The sequence below is a fragment of the Musca autumnalis genome, unplaced genomic scaffold (assembly GCF_047663935.1).
Source record: "Musca autumnalis isolate F117 unplaced genomic scaffold, ASM4766393v1 scaffold_5, whole genome shotgun sequence".
In the NCBI taxonomy this organism is placed as follows: Eukaryota; Metazoa; Arthropoda; class Insecta; order Diptera; family Muscidae; genus Musca; species Musca autumnalis.
The window spans coordinates 193,495,038-193,513,232 of NW_027412088.1; the positions used below are offsets into that span (position 1 = coordinate 193,495,038).

Sequence of the window (18,195 nt, forward strand, 5' to 3'; positions counted from 1 at the left end):
ACCGAATGAAGGAGTCTTTTGTAGACGACTCAACCGTTGTAGGAGTTTTTTATTGCCGACTGAACGAAAGAAGGTGTAATTTATTGGCGCCTGAAAGAGTCTTTGTTTTTAAACGACGGAACGATTTAAAATAAAAACAAAATAAATTGCACTTTTATATGAAAAAAGTTCTTATTTATTTGGAATTTTTTCTGGCGTTTCTTTTTTGAAATATTTTTTTTTCTTTTCATGTTTATATCATTAAGATATACAATTTGGTTTTTTATAAACAAAATCCACGGTGGTTCCCAGTTATATTGTTCTTTTTTTCTCAAAAAGTTTGTCGAAAACTTTTGCAAAAAGCTTGGGATGAACTTTCTTCTGTGCCATTTAAAGCTGATTTAAAAGAAAGTAAATACGATATAATAAAAAAAAAACAATAAAAATGTTAGTATGAAATAAAAGATGTGGAAATAACAATGAAAATTAGTTGCTTATAATGCGATTGGAATGTGATTCTTTCTGTCAAAGTGCTCCGCTTCTCGCAGATAATAATTAAATATGTAATAAAAAAACAACTTAAAACTAAATGAAATATTTATGTCTTCAGAAATTCGTAGTTTACAATGCGGCGGTTTTGTTTTGGATTATTTCACAATTGCTTTGTTTTGTGACAGCAGCTCTCTAATGATGACCATGACCATAGCCATAACCACCACCATAGCCACCATAACCCAAAGATATGGCTGGTGCAGCGGCAGCATAACTGATAGCTGGTGCAGCAGCAACGGCCTTATAGGAAACAGCTGGTGCAGCATAGGAAATGGCAGGAGCAGCAGCATATGAAATCGATGGTGCATATGATATGGCAGGAGCAGCATATGAAACAGCGGGAGCAGCATAGGAAACAGCGGGAGCAGCATATGATATGGCTGGTGCGGCAGCAACTTTAACGGCGGGAGCAGCATATGAAATAGCTGGTGCTGGCGCAGCCACGGCAACAGCTTTTATGGCAGCTGGTTGATTTACAACCTAAAAAGAAATGCCATTGTTTTAGTTGGTGTTGTTAATTTAAAGTAGTCGGAAGGAAGTAGTTTGGAACAAAAATATTTATGACCAAATCGTTCAGGGCTTATATGCGACTAAAGGAGCCTGATCGCACATGTGAAGGAGAGTTCTATAGGTTACTAAACGAGTGAAGGAGCCTTCTATAGGTGACAGAACGAGTGAAGGAGACTTCTAAAGGTGATTGAATGAGTGAAGGAGACTTCTAAAGGTGACTGAACCAGTGAAGGAGACTTCTAAAGGTGACTGAACGAGTGAAGGAGCCTTCTATAGGTGACTGAACGAGTGAAGCAGCCTTTTAATGGTCACTGAGCGAGTGAAGGAGCCTTTTAATGGTGACTGAACGAGTGAAGGTGACTGAACGAGTGAAGGAGCCTTCTATAGGTGACTGAATCAGTGAAGCAATCTTCTGTAGGTGAGTGAACGAGGGAAGGAGCCTTTTAAAGGTGACTGAACGAGTGATGGAGACTTCTAAAGGTGACTGAACGACTGATGGAGACTACTAAAGGTGACTGAACGAGTGAAGGAGACTACTAAAGGTGACTGAACGAGTAAATGAGCCTTCTATAGGTGACTGAATCAGTGAAGGAGTCTTCTTTAGGTGACTGAACGAGTGAAGGAGCCTTCTGAGGGTGGATGAGCGAATGTAGGAGCCTTCTATAGGTGACTGAACGAGTGAAGAAGCCTTCTATAGGTGACTGAACGAGTGAAGGAGCTCTCTATAGGTGACTGAACGAGTGAAGGAGCCTTCTATAGGTGACTGAACGAGTGAAGGAGCCTTCTATAGGTGACTGAACGAGTGAAGGATCCTTCTATAGGTGACTGAACGAGTGAAGGAGCCTTCTATAGGTGACTGAACGAGTGAAGGAGCCTTCTATAGGTGACTGAACGAGTGAAGGAGCCTTCTATAGGTGACTGAACGAGTGAAGGAGCCTTCTATAGGTGACTGAACGGGTGAAGGTGCTTTCTGTAGGTGACTGAACGAGTGGAGGAGCCTTCTATAGGTGAAGAAGCCTTCTATAGGTGACTGAACAAGTGGAGGAGCCTTCTATAGATTATTTAACGAGTGAAGGAGCCTTATACAGAAGACTGAACGAGTGAATGAGTATTCCATAGGTGTCTGAACGAGTAAAATAGTTTTCTGAAGGTGGCTGAGCGAATGTAGGAGCTTTCTATGGGCGACGGAACGATTAAAGGAGCCTTCTATAGGTGACTGAACGAATGAAGGAAACTCCTATACGTGACAAAACGAGTAAATGGGCCTTCGGAAGTTGACTGATCGAGTAAAAGAGCCTTCTGAAGGTGACTGAACGATTGAAGAGCCTTCTATAAGTGACTGAACGAGTGAAGGAGGTTTCTATAGGTAACTGAACGATTGAAGGAGTCTTCCATAGGTGACTGAGCGATTAAAGAAGCCTTCTGAAGGTGACTGAACGAGTGATGGAGGTTTCTATAGGTAACTGAACGATTGAAGGAGGTTTCTATAGGTGACTGAATGAGTGAAGGAGCCTTCTATAGGTGACTGAACGAGTGAAGGAGCCTGCTATGGGTGACTGAACGAGTGAAGGAGCCTTCTATGGGTGACTGAACGAGTGAAGGAGCCTTCTATGGGCGACTAAGCGAGTAGGGAGTCTTCTACTGGTGACTGAATGAGTAAAGGAGTCTTCTTTAGGTGACTGAAGGAATGAGGAATATTTTATAGGTGACTGAACGAGTGAAGGAGTCTTCTATATCTGACTGAACGAACAAAACTAGTTCTTAAGGTGACTGAAAAAGTAAGGGAGGCTTTATAAGCACCGGAGGGACTGAAGCGTGTTCGTAGGCCTCTGAGTATGCCTTTATAGTTGCCCGAACGAACGATAGACCGCTCTTAATGCTACTTATCTAGTGAACGAACTATAAGTTACTCCCTAGGTGTGAGAGTCTTCTTTAAGGGAAGTGAACGAGTACTGGAATATTTTTTATAAGGCTGAATGATAGCTGAAGCTTTCAATAGGTAACTGGATGAAAGGAGACTGAGTGAGTAAAGGTGAGAACACAATGAGAAATTCATGCTTACCCAAGCCTCAATTTATGTAAAAGAATAAAGAAATGGAGGATCGCATTTTAATTAGGTAGTACCTCCCCTTTATTCTTTTATATGAAATTAAGCGTGAAGTAAGCGGCATATTTCATTGTGTTTGCACCTTAAATGTCTTTATAAGTGACTGAAGAAGTGAAGGTGTCTTCCGTTGGCGACTGAAGTAATGCTGAAGCCTTCTTTAGGCAACTGAACGAGTGTAAGAGTCTCTATAGTCTTGTCAAAGGAGAAGCGTTTCATTTCCCCATTTTTTTTCCTCTTTGCTACTTACACTACTGAATGTGGTAAAACTGGTAGCTTGAGGAGCAGCAACGGCCTTAACAACAGCAGGAGCGGCTGCGACTTGAACGGCAGGGGCGGCATAACTAATGGCAGGAGCGGCAGCATATTGGACGGCAGGGGCGGCATAACTAATGGCAGGAGCGGCAGCATATTGGACGGCAGGGGCGGCATACGAAACAGCTGGAGCATAACTGACAGCGGGGGCAGCGGCATAACTAATGCCACCACCATAACTAAGACCACCGCCATAAAAACCACCATGACCGCCATATAATCCACCAGGAGCTGCGACAGCAGCAGCGATCAAAGAAATCAGGATCTATAACACACAATAAGTTGCACATTATTAGTTTTACACTCAGAACATTTTGCAGAATCTTTTTTTTTTCTTTTCTTCACTTCTTCTTCTACTTCGCTTGCTCACCAAAAATTTCATATTGTTATTTTTTTGAGGTTTAAGGAAGTGTTTTTTTCGGTTTATTTTTATATTTTTATTTCGAGATTTTCCGATAAATTTTCGCTTGCAACAAAATGTTGTTAGTAAACAGGACTGTTCGTTTTGATACCTAAGGCGTTACTGTTATCTATCATTGTTACAAGCGATACTTTTATAAGAAAATGTAAAAAACGAACAAAACGCCACAAAAATGAAGTTGAAACCAAACAAAGCTTAAAGAATCTGCAGTAGGCCTTTAATCCCATATGGAGACCACACAAAATGAGTGTGTGTGGACAAAAATCAGTGCAAATACCGGCAATGCATTGCCTGCAATGATGCAACTTTTTAATGAAACATCAACGACAACAACAAACAACATTCGCATCATTTTTTCTTCTTCTATTGTTGTTACATTTGCCTCATTTGCCCACTTATCGGGTGATGTGACGGGTTTTTTAGTCGCCACTTTTTAACAAATTAAATGCTGTGAATTAAATTTTCTGGCCGCGTATTATTGTGCGTGTGGTCGACGGTTTGGTTTTTGTTGTTGTCATTGTCTGTTAGATCTTCATATGGTCAATGACGACCATATGCGGGTAAATCTACTTTAGGTTATATGCATTCCGCTTAGAGATGAAAAGTGTAAGAGATTTGTGAAATTTGTTTCTAGGCAATGTTCACGCCACATTTTAAACTTCATTGATTTACAGGGTCTTAAGGCAGACGCTGAAGTTGCTTAACAAGAGAGGTGAAATAATTTCTTTTCTCCCAAAAATGCAGTACTTTCCTATGCAATATTTAGCCGCAATCCATCAAACATACGTCATGAACTGCAATCCCTATCTCTCACATGTTCACCCCATGTTTTTCCGATGTTCATTAAGACATCTCATAACTAATCGTCAAATTTCTTTACCTTATTTAATTGTGTTATTGTTATTTAACCTAGAGCCTTTTTTACAATGCGGCTAAAAATATCGATTTCATGATTAAGAAGATTACAGTTACATGATGGGAAGCTAACAATTTGCACCCTAATGTCTGTTTTGTGGCATATGACATGATGGACTCAAAGGACAAAGAATTGATAATTGAAATGAAGGACATTCAAAAAGGAAGAATTTGTGATCGTTTGGGCTGTTAGGCACTGTCTGAGATTCTTGAGAACGTGCCTTATATAAAGGACTGTATCAGCGAAAGGGCTTTCAATAAGCGACTGAACGAGCGAATAAGTCTTTATAGGCCACTTAACAAGCGAAAGTGTCTCTGTAGGCCACCGAACGAGTAACAGAGTCTCTAAACTCCACTTCTGACTGAACAAGAAAGGAGTCGAACGTATGATAAAGTATTTTGTAGGACACCGACCAAGTGAAGGTGTCTCCACAGGTGACTGAACGTGTGAAAGTGTATCTGTAGGCCACTGAACGAGTGAATAATTTTTTGTAGGAAACTGAACAAGAAAATGAGTCTAAATAGGCCACTGGACACGCGAAGGATTTTTCTAAAATCGACTGAACGTACGATGAAGTATTTTGTAGGGGAAGGTATTTCCATTGGTGACTGAACATGTAGGCCACTGACTGAGTGAATGAAGGTCTATAGGAGACTGAACGATTGAAGAAGTTTCTTGAGGCGACTGAAAGACAGAAGGAGTCTCTTCAGGCGACTGAACGTGTGAAGCAGTTTTTATAGAACAATGAACGAGTGGAGGAGAATATACCCTGAACGGGTAAAGGAGTCTTCTATAAGTGACTGAACATGTGACAGAATGGAGTGAACATATGACAGAATGGAATGTTTAATGAACGAGTTAGGGAATCTTATTACGTATCTGAACGAGTGAAGGAATCTCTATAGGCGACTGAACCAATGAAGGGGCTCTTAAAGACGACTGAACAAATGAAGGAGTGCTGTGCTTAAAGACAACTTAGTGAGTGTAGGAGTCTTTTATAGGTGACTGAACGAGTAAAGGAGTCTCTTATAGATGACCTTTTATAGATGACTGAACGAGTGAAACAGTCCTCTATAGGTGACCGAAGGAGTAAATATTTTTTTTCAGACCACTGAACGAGTGGAGGAGTCTTCTATAGGGACAGAAGAGTAAAAGAGTCTTCTATAGGTAACTGAACGGGTGAAGGAGCTTTCTATAATTGAAGGAACGAGTGAAGGAGTCTTTTATAGGCGACTTAATGAGTAAAATGTTTTCCGCAGGCGACTACGAGTGCATACGTTTTTCTTTTTGACTGAGTGAGTGAATTTTTCTTCCATAGGCGTTAAGTGGGGTACACATGATCAGTTTTGACTGTCAGTTTTGCTCAAATAATCGGTTGCTTGCCAGTGCGGTCGTTCATTTTTGTCAGTCATCAGGCAACCATAAAATATTTTGTGATTGCTGGACAGTTTGACATTTATCGATATTTCCGAAAAATCGACAGTCAAAACTGATCGTGTGTACCCCGCTTTCGGGGTAGGTAATAGAAAGCAATAATCGATTTTTCAACTTATTGATTTTGGTCTAAAATTTAAAAATGCGGGTTTTCGGTCTGACGATTATTTCAGTTTTCCTAAAACTCGACTTTCGACTTTTTGATAACCGTGGAAAATCAATTATAATCGATTTTTCGTCGATTTTTGAGTTTTCTTTAGATGATTTTGTAGGTCACCTAACGAAACTTCTTCGAAACTTGTTCTATCGCGTATTAAAGAGTTTTCAAATTGAGTTTTTGGGAGAGAGAGAGGAAACAGCTCATCTACACGCTTTCTTAACCCATATTTCTTCAAAACACTATTGTACGTGTGACTACTTACTGGCTTTCTGTAAACTGAACAACCGCCAAAGTCAACTAAAATCGGGAAAGATCGAAAATCGATCACAAGATAATCGATTATGCGATTTTCTCTCCAGTCAATAGTCGACTTCGACTTTTAGACTTTGGATTCCAAAGTTTGGACTGCAACAAGTCGACTTACCCCTTCCTAATAGGCGTCTGAACAAGTGAAGGGTTTTTTATAGGAGACTGAACGAGTGATGAAGTTTACTATAGGTGACTGAACGCTTAAGAATAAGTCCCTATAGGCCAATGAACGAGTGAAAAAGTGTTTCATAGGCGACTCAAGGAGAGAAGAAGTGTTTTATATGACACTGAAAGAGAGAAGAGAAATCATGTAGGCGACTGAACGTGTGAATGAGACTCTATAGACCATTGAAAGAGTGAGGGAGTCTCTAAAGCGGTGATGCTCAAAATATTTTGTGCATTAGTTCCTCTTTGTCATTCCGTTTGTAACACATCGAAATATTCGTCGGAGACTGTATAAAGTATATAACCAGGTCCGTCCGTCTGTTGAATTCAAGATACAGCTCTCAATATTTAATATGGAGATGTTTTATATGGTACAGAAGCTTCAATTACTCCTAGGAAGTTTGGTATTGAAAATGGGCTCTATCGGTTCACGTTTTGATATCGCTCCCATACAACGTACCTACCGATTTTCGGTATTTTGAAGATTTGAGCCACATTATCATACCAAAATTGTTTAAATTTGGTATTTAGTATTTAGTTAGGTATTTAGTCTTCGTTGGGGCTACAAACTTTCCCCCAGAAATTTGTCAGGGTGGGCCCACGTTCTGATAAAGCCCCCATAGAACGGTATTTTCAAAAGTTTTAGCCTTATTATCCCATCGAAATTACTGAAATTAGATGCTTTGTATTCGATATGGGTATAAGACATTCCTATGGAGAATGTGGGTATAAATGTACATTTTAAATAGCCTAGAACTGACAAACTATCGATAGTCCGACTATCGTTTTGATAGCTGTCGTAAAGGCTTGTTTATATTGAACTATGAACAAATTATTTTTTTAAATAATTCGTGACAGATAGTCCAAAAAATGTTTTGTTGGCCGATGTAAACTTTATTTTTCGTCAGTAATCAAAACAATAGTCAGACTATCGATAGTTTGCCAGCACTAATATAGCCCCCATAAGAGAGGTATTGCAGGTTCTCATATTGGAATGTATGTACTTCGATACCGCTCGATGTGAAGTCTTTTAAATAATTAGTCTACCGTAGTGACTGTAACTTGATATTTCGGATTCTCAAAGGTTGGAAGAGATCCACGAAGAAAATTATCAATATCGGTTTATATTTTGGTATATTCCCAACTTGAAGGTACATACATACATCCAAATTTTTTAAATTTCTAGCAATTTTAATCTTGAATTTTGCATTTTTAGTTCCACATACATAAATTTTTTCTAGACTAGAGTATGTGAAATGGTACTGAATTGGCCGCGGTGGTACTTCGGTACTTTTTATAGTGAAATGGTACTGAAAAAGTACTATTGTACTAAATTTTCCATCCCTGGAATGAAGGAAGATTTTAAGCCACAAAACGGGTTAAGAATTCTTCCATAGGAGACTGCACGTGTGAAGGAGTCTCCATATAACACTGAACGAGAGAAGATGTGTTTTATAGGCCATTGAAAGAGAGAAGGTATCTCTATAGGACACTGAACGGGTGAAGGAGTCTCTATAGGCCACTGAACGAGTGTAGGAGTCTCTATAAATGACTGAACGAGTGTTATATAGCGACTGAAAAGGAGAATGGATCTTTTATAGGCCACTGAACGAGTAAAGGAGGCCATTAAGACCACAACACGAGTTAAAAACTCTTGTATAGGTTACTAAAGTTGGGAATTCGCCTCTATAGGCCACTGAACGAGTGATAAAATCTCTACAAACCGCTGAGCGGCTGAAGGAAGAAGTGTTTTATGGGCCACTGAAGAAGACAAGATACCTTTGAAAGCGAATAAACGAGTGAAAAAGTTCTATAGGCCACTGAAAGAGTGAAGTTGTCTCCATAGGCCACTGAACTAATAAAGAAGTTTTTATAGAAGACTGATTGAGTGAATTATGCTTGCTTTACATTTACGAAATCCACTCGATTTCAACTGTCAATTCCTTTGTGTACACGTCAAACGAAAACTCATCTGAAATCCATTCGATTTCATTTGACATTTAAGCAATGGAATTGACAGTTGAAATCGAGTGGATTTCGTAAATATAAACCAAGCTTTAGTCTCTTTTAGGCTACTGAACGAGATTAGGAGAATCTACAAGGCACTGTTCAAGTGTTCGAGTCTTCTGTAGGCGACTGAACGAGTGAAGACACCTTTTATAGGCTACTGAAGCATTGAAGGAGTCTTTAATATGCGATAGAACGAGTGTTCGAGTCTTCTGTAGGTGACTGAACGAGTGAAGGCGTCTTCAATAGGTGACTGAGGGAGTGGACAATTCTTTTAGAGGTGACTAAACGAGGCAATGAGTTTTCTAAAGGTGACTCGATCGAAGCCTATGAACGATGGCAATAGTTTCTACAGACCACTGAAGGGGTCTATTATAGACGACTGAACGAGTGAAGAAGTCTTTCAAAGGCGGCCGAAAGAGTAAACGGGTCTCATAAGCGGCTGAACGAGCGAAGGAGCCCTTTATATTAGACAAAAAAAGTAAATGAGTCTTTTATAGCCGAGTGAATGATAGATGTTATTTTTTATAAGCGACTGAACGTGTTATGGAGGCTCTTAAGGCCTCGAAATCCGTTCAGGAGTCTTTAATAAGCGACTGAAGGAACGATGTAATTTCTTTTAGGCAACTGGGTAAGTTCAGTAGTCTTTATAGGCCACTGAATGAATGAAGGAGTCTTCTGTAGTCGACTTAAGCAATGAAGGAGTCTTGTATTGGCCACTGAACGAGTATCTTGCTACTGAACGAGTGAAGACGCCTTTTATAGGCTACTGAAGCATTGAAGAAGTCATTAATAGGCGATCGAATGAGCGAAGGGATCACTTTAGTTGACTAAATGGGCGGTGGAGTCTCGTTAGGTGACTGAATGAGTCAATAAGTCGCTGTAGGTTCCAAAATGAGTAAAGAAGTCTTTTTTTGCCGACTGAACGAATCAAGAAGTCTATTACAGGTGACTTGAGAAAGGAAGGAACCTCCACAGCTGATTGAAGGAGTGGTGAAGTATCTATAGGCGACTGAATGGTCGAAGGAACGATCGAATGGGCCTTTATAGGCGACTGAACAAGCGATGAAGTTCTTTATGGCGACTGAACGAGTGAAAATGTTTGTATCTTCTTCTTTATTTGCATATTCGATCTCGAATATAAGCGACCAATACAATTATATATTATTATTTGTTACAAATTTTAAGGTATATTCATATACTATTCGTGATCTCCATAAAAGCTTCTCTATTTCTGGCTTCACTCAGTAGGATTGAGAGATTTCCAATGCCGGTCCATTTCAGTATATTGTCAATCCATGATGTTTCTTTCCGTCATCTGGATGGCTTTCCTTCTATCGTTCCACCGATTATGGTTTGGAGCAGCTTGTATTTTCGGTTCTCGGTTTTCTTTTTATTGTTGTAATGAGTTCACGTTCTCGATTAACCCTTGTCAGAACTACTGAATTGGGTATCAAATGTGTCTATGGGATTATTAAGAATACGTCGATAAATCTACATTTCAAAAGATTCCAGTTTCTTTAAGTCAACGGCTTTTAACGTCCATACTTCTGAGGCGTACAGCAATACCGACCAGACATACGTTTTGACAAATCGAATTTTTGTTTCCATGTTTATGCCATGACTACATAAGACATTTTTGTATTTGAAAAATGTACCTCTCGCCATTTCTATTCTGCATCGCATTTCTTTTGTGTTATCCCAGTTTTCATTTATTTTGACGCCGAGATATTTAAAGGTCTGTACTCTATCTATATGTACATTATTTATTTGTAATTCGGTTGTTTCTTGGTTTCTGGACTTGGTTATAACCATATATTTAGTTTTTGGGATGTTGATCTTTAACCCATACTTTCCGCTACAGATATTTAGACGATTCAGAAGGAATTGTAGTTCTGACAGGCTACTTGCAATTAACGTGGTATCATCTGCATATCTGATGTTGTTGACGAATGTTCCACCAATATATATGTCTTTACGAACGTTAGAGACTGATTGTTGAAAAATTCTTTCGGCGTAAGTATTAAAAAGTAACGGTGATAGTATGCAGCCCTGTCTAACTCCTCTCGATATTGCAATGGAGTCTGTAAGTTCTCCATTAATGTCGACTTGTGCTGTTTGGTTCCAATATAGTTCCTTGATGCATTGTAATTCCTTTCCTTGGATGCCAATAGAAATGAGAATTTCCATCATTTTGTCATGCTGTACGGTATCGAAGGCCTTTTCATAATCCACAAAACAAATGTATACGTCCTTTTGTACATTTCTACCTTTCTGTATTAAAACTTGTATAGAGAGTAGAGCTTCTCTCGTACCCATGCCTTCTTTAAATCCAAATTGCGATAGCCCCATGTATTCTTCACATTTTTTATATATTCTGGAATGTATAATTCTTAGAAATATTTTGAGAGCGTGGCTCTTCAAACTTATTTGGCTGTAATCAGTACATTGTCTTGGGTGGTTTTTCTTCGGAATCGTGATGAAAGTAGATTTCAGCCAGTCTTGGGGGTATGTTTGTATAAGTGACTACTGAAGCGACGGAATCCCTAGTAGGAAACTGAGTAAGTTGAGAAGAATTTACAGGCGACTGCACAATAGTCTTTTATACGCCACTGGTCAAATAAACTGATCTTTTATAGGCCACAGAACAAATGACGAAGTTTTTTTGTAGCCTACTGAACTAGAGAAGTAGTCTTCATTAGGCGACTGAACAAGGGTAGAAGTTTTCTGTAGGCGACTGAACTAGTGCAGTAGTCTTTTATAAGCGGCTGAACGAGTCTATAGGTGGCCGAAATAGTGAAGACTTTGTAGGTGACTAAACTATTTAAGGGGTCTCCACTGGTGACTGAAGGACTTATAGTTTCTATTGCTGACTGAATGAGTCTTTAATGGTGGCTGAATGAGTGAGTCTCCTTTGGTGACTGAACGATTGAAGGAGTAAAGGATCCTTTATAGGGTGACTGTACAAGTAAAGGAGTCTCTATTGATGACTGTACGAGTAAAGTATCCTCTATATGTGTCTAAACGTGAAAAAGTCGCTAATGGTAACTGAACACTTGAAGGAGTCTTCTACAAGCGATGGCTGAACGAGAGAAGGAGATTTGTATATGGCCCTGTATGAGTGAAGAAGTCTTTTGTCGCCAACTGGGGAGTGGAGACATCTTTTACAGGTGACTTAACGTATGAAGAAGCCTCCACAGCTGACTGACCGATTGAGGGAGTCTCTATAGGCGACTGAACGTGTCGCCTAATAATAAAAGGAGGTTTCTATTAGCTACTGAAAACCTGTTGGGATCTTTTGTAGGCGACAGAACGTATGAAAGATTATTTTGTAGGTGACTGAACGAACAAAGAAGTCGTGTGTAGGCGACTAAAGTTGAGGAAGTATCTAACGGTGACTGAACACGTGGAGGAGTTATCTATAGGCGACTGAACGAGTGAAGGAGTCTTTTATAAGAGTCTGAACGATTAAGGGAGTCTTCCATAGGCGACTCAAAGAGTAAATAAATTTTCTTTAGGCGACAAAAAGAGTGGAGGAGTATCAATAGGTGAAAATCCTGTGATGGCGTATTCTATAGGCGACTGAACGAGGGAAGAAGCAGCTGAACAAGTGAAGGAGTCTCTACAGGTGGCCGAAATAGTGAAGTCCTTGTAGGTGACTAAACTATTTAAGGAGTCTCCACTGTTGACGGAACGACTGATATAGTTTCTATTGGTGACTAAATGAGTCTTTAATGGTGGCCGAATGAGTGAGTCTCCTTAGGTGAATGAACGTTTGAAGGAGTAAATGATCCTTTATAGATGACTGTACAAGCAAAGGAGTCTCTTTTGATGACTGTACGAGTATAGGATCCTCTATATGCGACTTAACGTCAAAAAGTCTCTAATGGTGGCTGAACACTTTAAGGAGTCTTCTATAAGCGATGACTGAACGAAAGAAGGAGATTTTTATATGACCCTGTATGATTGAAGAAGTCTTTTATAGCCGACTGTGGGAGTGGATACATCTTTTACAGGTGACTTAACGTATGAAGAAGCCTCCAGAGCTGACTGACCGAGTGAGGGAGTCTCTATAGGCGACTGAACGAGTAAGGATTTTCCTCTAGGGAACTGAATAAGAAAAGGCTACTGAAAACCTGAAGGGATCTTTTGTAGGCGACAGAACGTGTGAAGGATTGTTTTGCAAGTGACAGAACGAACGAAGAAGTCGTGTGTAGGCGACAGAAGTTGAGGACTGAACACGTGCAGGAGTCGTCTATAGGTGACTGAACGAGTGAAGGAGTCTTTTATAAGAGTCTGAATGATAAAGGGAGTCTTTTGTAGGCGACTGAAAGAGGCGACAAAAATACTCCTCCACGAGTATCTATAGGTGAAAACCCTGTGATGGTTTTTCACCGAGTGAAGAAGCCCTTATAGGAGACGGAAGGACTCTTATAGGCCACCTAATGAATGAAGGGGACTTTTATCGACGACTGAACCATTAATGAGTCTTCTATAGGTGACTTCACGAGTGAACGGGTCTTTTATATGCGACTGAACGAGCGTAGGAGTTTTATAGGCGACTATACGAGTAATTGAGTCTCTGTAGGTGACTGTGCAAATGAAAAAGTTTTATTTAGGCGACTGAACGTGTGAAGATTTCCTTATAGACGTCTAATCTAATGAAGGAGTTATTTTAAGGCTTCTAAAGGAGTAAAGGCCTCGACACATAAGAAGCATGGCATTTTTGCTTAAGTCATATCTGATAAAAGACTAAATACCAAGTTCGACCTACCAAAAAGATTTCAGAATTATATTTGAATTAGCAGAAGTCTTTTGTATGCGAGTGAAGGATATCTTTAAAATCTTTTTAAGCGATGAAGTCTTTTTAGGAGACTAAAAGAGCGAAGGAATCTTTTATAGCGATTGTGCGAGTGAACTAGTCTTCCATAGGCGACAAAAGAGTAAATGAGTCTCTATAGTTGCTCTACTATAATAATAGCTTCGATAATAGTTCAATAATAAATTAACTACAGTATTTTTTATGAAAAAAGTTCACAAGATTTTTATTTACAAAATTAAATAATTTTAATGTCTAAATCAATTTATCACCATTTTCACTTTTTTTAATTTTGTTTGGGCTTAAATTAATTTTTCTTCTTCTTCTCTTTGTGTGTTGAACTTTTTTCTCTGCCATTTAAAAATACCACATTCGTAAAATTATAATAAAAAAATTAGTTGGAAAGAAAAATACATAAAAGAAATTAGAAAAAAAGGAAACTTACAAAATATTTTAAATCGAAATAATTTTTAATTTCGATTTTGTTGTTGTTGTTTTATTATAAATATAGAAATAATACATTTGATTCTTTCTGCTCCACAAAACAAGAAAAATAATACGAAAAACTGTAACAAAACGTAACGTAAGGTGTTGTAGATTGGTGGTGGCTGGTCAGATTTGTTGGTATATCACTCGCTGGGTCTCTTCGTTCTTTATTTGCTCTCTCTCTCTCTCTCTGATACGTTTTCGTCCTGGTTCCACATCCTTAATAAAATTTTCTCACATTTGTCACAAAATTAAATGACTAAACAACCGGAAGACTTGGAGATACTTAATCATTGAAACGGCGCGGCGTTGATCGTCTTGGACATTTTTGGGAATTTAGGTTTTGTGCGAAGGGTTGCAATAATTTAATGGTGTCCATAACCATAGCCATGGCCATAACCGCCATAACCATAGGATAAGGCAGGAGCGGCATAACTAATGGCAGGTGCTGCAGCTACGGCTTTGTATGATACAGCTGGGGCGGCATAAGAGTAGGAAGGTGCTGCATAGCTAATAGCAGGGGCAGCATAGGATACAGGGGCGGCATATGAAATAGCGGGAGCAGCAGCTACTTTAACAATGGGAGCTGGTGCTGCAACGGCGACAGCTTTAACGGCAGCAGGATGGCTGACAACCTGTGGAAAAAGAGAGGAAAGTGGATAATATAAGATCAAAGCCAGTATTCTAAACGAATGATGAAGTCTTCAAAAGGCGACGGAATGATTTGCGGAATCTTTTATAGGCCACAAAATCCGACTGATGAAATATTTTAGAAGTAACTGAACGAGTGGCGGAGTTTTTCATAGACGACTGAACGAGTGAAGAAGCCTTTAAGAGGACACTGAACGAGTGACGGAGTCTTTTATATACTGAACTAGTCAAGGCTTCTTTATAGGTTACTGAATCAGCGAAGAAGCCTTTGCAGCACTCGGTATGACTCTTTATGGGAGGTTGAATGATTTTTTTATCGATATACTGAACTGAACAATAAAAAACGTCATTTAAGTGACTAAACGAGTGAAGGGTATCTATAAATCACTAGGGAGGAGGTTTTTCAGGTGGTTGAACGATTAAAAGTGGTGGACGGAATGTTTGAAGGATCTTCTTCAACATTTTTTTGTCCATGAACTACTTACTGTACTGAAAGTAGAGTAACTGGTGGCAGCAGGAGCTACGGCCTTAACCACAGCTGGGGCAGCATAGCTAACAGCAGGTGCAGCATAACTAACAGCTGGAGCAGCATAACTGATGGCAGGGGCGGCTTTGACATAGGCTGGAGCAGCATAACTAACCGCAGGAGCAGCATAACTTACAGCAGGGGCAGCATAGCTGTAGGCTGGTCCAGCACTAATATAACCACCATGGCCACCATATAATCCACCAGGAGCGGCCACGGCAGCAGCAAACAAACAGGCAAGGATCTGCAACACACACAACAAAATTTTCATAATTTTTCACTCTTTCTCAAGCCAACACTTTTCTTCTCAAAGCTCACCAAAAATTTCATTTTAACTAAACAAAAATGGTTTCTTAAGGATTTAACAAGAAATATTATATCGGTAACTCTTTAAGACGACAACGAACTACCCGTTTAGATACGTTATTATGAACTGTTATTTATTACAAACTTTGTCGTACTTTTATAACAAACTTTAGCCGACTGTGCAACATAATTCTCAGGAAAGAAATCTGAAATGAATGAATTTTTTTCGTCTTTCAAAAATCATAACAAGAAAAAACAACAGCAAAGAGCGCGCTAAGTATGACTGCGAAAAGCCGAACGACATTAAAAGAATTTTAGTTATTGATATTTTATGTTGTGCGAAACACACAAAATTGACGCACAATTGCACAAAAATACCAAGTTTTAGGCTGACCATTGGCCGGCAAAAAAAAAACGAGCGAAAAACAAGAATTGAGTGGAAATCTATAACAGCAGCGATGCTATGAAAAATCTTTCAACTCCAAATGAAAATCAAAATTCGTATTCGCATCAATTTTCAATTGGACTTTTGTTTTGGGATTTCTTGTTGTTTGTTGTTGTCAGCTGTGTCCGAAGTTAGTTTGAAGTGCGACATGTTGCATGCCGCTTGTAAAGTTAAATGCTTTAATTCTTATGCCAGCTGAATACATCACCTGAAATATCTTGCCATTTAGATCTGGTGATCTTTGTCGTGCCTTTTTTTCTTTTGTTTTTTTTTTTTTTGTGATGTTTTTCTTCTAACCATGTCGAATAAATAAATCGATTTTAGATGAAGACAGGGTTTTCTTCTAAATGGGAAGTTGGCTAAGTATAGACTGGCTAGCACTGAGCGAAAAGGGCTGGAGATGTCCTACCGAAAAGGAGACTAAACTAGTGAGGGTGTTTCTATAAGTGGCTGAACGAGGCAAAAAGGAGTGCAAAGACTGCTGAACGAGTTCAACGAATATCTACAGGCGGCTGAACGAGTACAGGAGTCTTTAAAGTTCACTGAACGAGTGAAAGAGTTCTTTATAGGCGATTGAATGCGTGAAGGAGTCGCCTTAAGCGACTGAAGGAATCTCAATGGGCGACTGAACGAGCGAAGTAGTGTCTGTTGGTGACAGGGGGCCTATTCTGTAACTTTTTAACAACTTTACTTATTGTTTATTTTACAACAATTTCATTTGTTTGTTTTGAAGTTGTTACAAAAACAAAAGAAATTATAACAACTTTTCGATCGATAAAAGTTACAGAATAGGCCTAGAGGAGTCTATTGGAAAATTGAACAAGCGAAAGAGTCTTTTATAGATAACTGAACGATGAAGGAGTCTTTTAAAGGCGACTGAACGAGTCTCGTTAAACGACTGAACGAGTTTCTATCTGCGACTGAAGTTGTGAATGAATATCGAAAATCTGTTGATCGAGTCAATGCGAGTCTGGGCACGAATCAAGGAGTCTCTCCAGGCGACTGGACAAGTGAAGTAGATTTTCATAGGTGTAGGAACGAGTGATGGAGTTTCTACAGGGGACTGAACGATTGGGAAATTATCTATAGGCGACTGAACGTCTGAAGGAGTCTTTATGAGAGACTGAACGAGCGAAGGAGTCCTTTATAGGCGACTGAATGAGTGAAGGAGTCTCGTTAAAGTACTGGACGAGTCTGTATCTGCGACTGAACTAGTGAATGAATCTCGAGAATCTACTGATCGAGTCAATGCGAGTCTAGAGGTGAGTAAGTGTATCAGGGAGTCTCTTCAGGCGACTGCACTTGACTCTAATAGGCGATTGAACGAGTGAATAAACCTCTTATAGGCGAGTGGACAAATGAAGTAGACTTTCATAGGTGTAGGAACGAGTGATGGAATTCTCTATAGGCGACAGAACGTCTGAAGGAGTCTCTATGGGCGACTGAACGAGCGAAGTAGTGTCTATAGGTGACTGAACGAAAATTGAACAAGAGAAATAGTCTTTTATAGATGACTGAACGATGAAGGAGTCTTTTAAAGGCGACTGAACGAGTTTCTTCAATCTGCGACTGAATGAGTGAAGGAGTCTCGTGAGTCTACTGATCGAGTCAATGAGAGTCTGCGCACGAATCAAGGAGTCTCTCCAGGCGACTGCACGTGCCTCTTACAGGCGATTGAAAGAGTCAATGAGTCTTTTATAGGTGACTGGATTAGTCAAGGTACCATCATAGGTGACTGAACGCGCGAATGAGTCTCTATAGATAACTGAACGAGTGAAGGAGTCTCTATAGGCGACAGAACTAGAGACAGACTGTTTCATATGCGAATGAACGAAGGAGTCTTTTATAAGTGACTGAACGAGTCTCTATAGGAGATTGAACGAGTCAAAGAGGTTCCATAGGCGACTGAACGAGTGAAAGTGTTTGTGTGTTGGTGACTTAACTAGTCAAGGAGTCTTCTAGGCGAGTACTCTTTCATAAGTGACTGAACTAAAGAAGGAGTTTTTCATAGCAGACTGAACGAGTGAAGGAATCTTTTATAGGTGACTGAACGAGTGAAGGAGTCTTTTATAGGCGACTGAACGAGTGAA

The 18,195-nt window shown here is 39.5% G+C and overlaps 1 protein-coding gene across 1 annotated transcript; it reads right to left on the reverse strand.

Annotated features, from left to right (window-relative positions):
- Positions 1-521: 521 nt before the first annotated feature.
- On the reverse strand, positions 522-15,625 carry LOC141405762 (uncharacterized). Its single transcript, XM_073990448.1, has 5 exons — positions 15,314-15,625; positions 14,587-14,812; positions 11,400-11,418; positions 3,396-3,597; positions 522-1,011 (listed from the first exon to the last, which is right to left on the reverse strand). Exons 1-5 carry the CDS (start codon positions 15,623-15,625, stop codon positions 664-666), a joined length of 1,107 nt encoding a protein of 368 aa, XP_073846549.1. The 3' UTR covers positions 522-663.
- Positions 15,626-18,195: the final 2,570 nt, after the last annotated feature.

Excerpts from the sequence above, each read along its gene's own strand:
- LOC141405762 (XM_073990448.1), bottom strand. The coding sequence starts at position 15,625 with ATGAAAATTTTGTTGTGTGTGTTGCAGATCCTTGCCTGTTTGTTTGCT. Across the intron at positions 14,813-15,313 it reads GTTACTCTACTTTCAGTACA|GTTGTCAGCCATCCTGCTGC; the intron begins GTAAGTAGTTCA and ends CTTTTTCCACAG. Across the intron at positions 1,012-3,395 it reads GTTTTACCACATTCAGTAGT|GTTGTAAATCAACCAGCTGC; the intron begins GTAAGTAGCAAA and ends ATTTCTTTTTAG.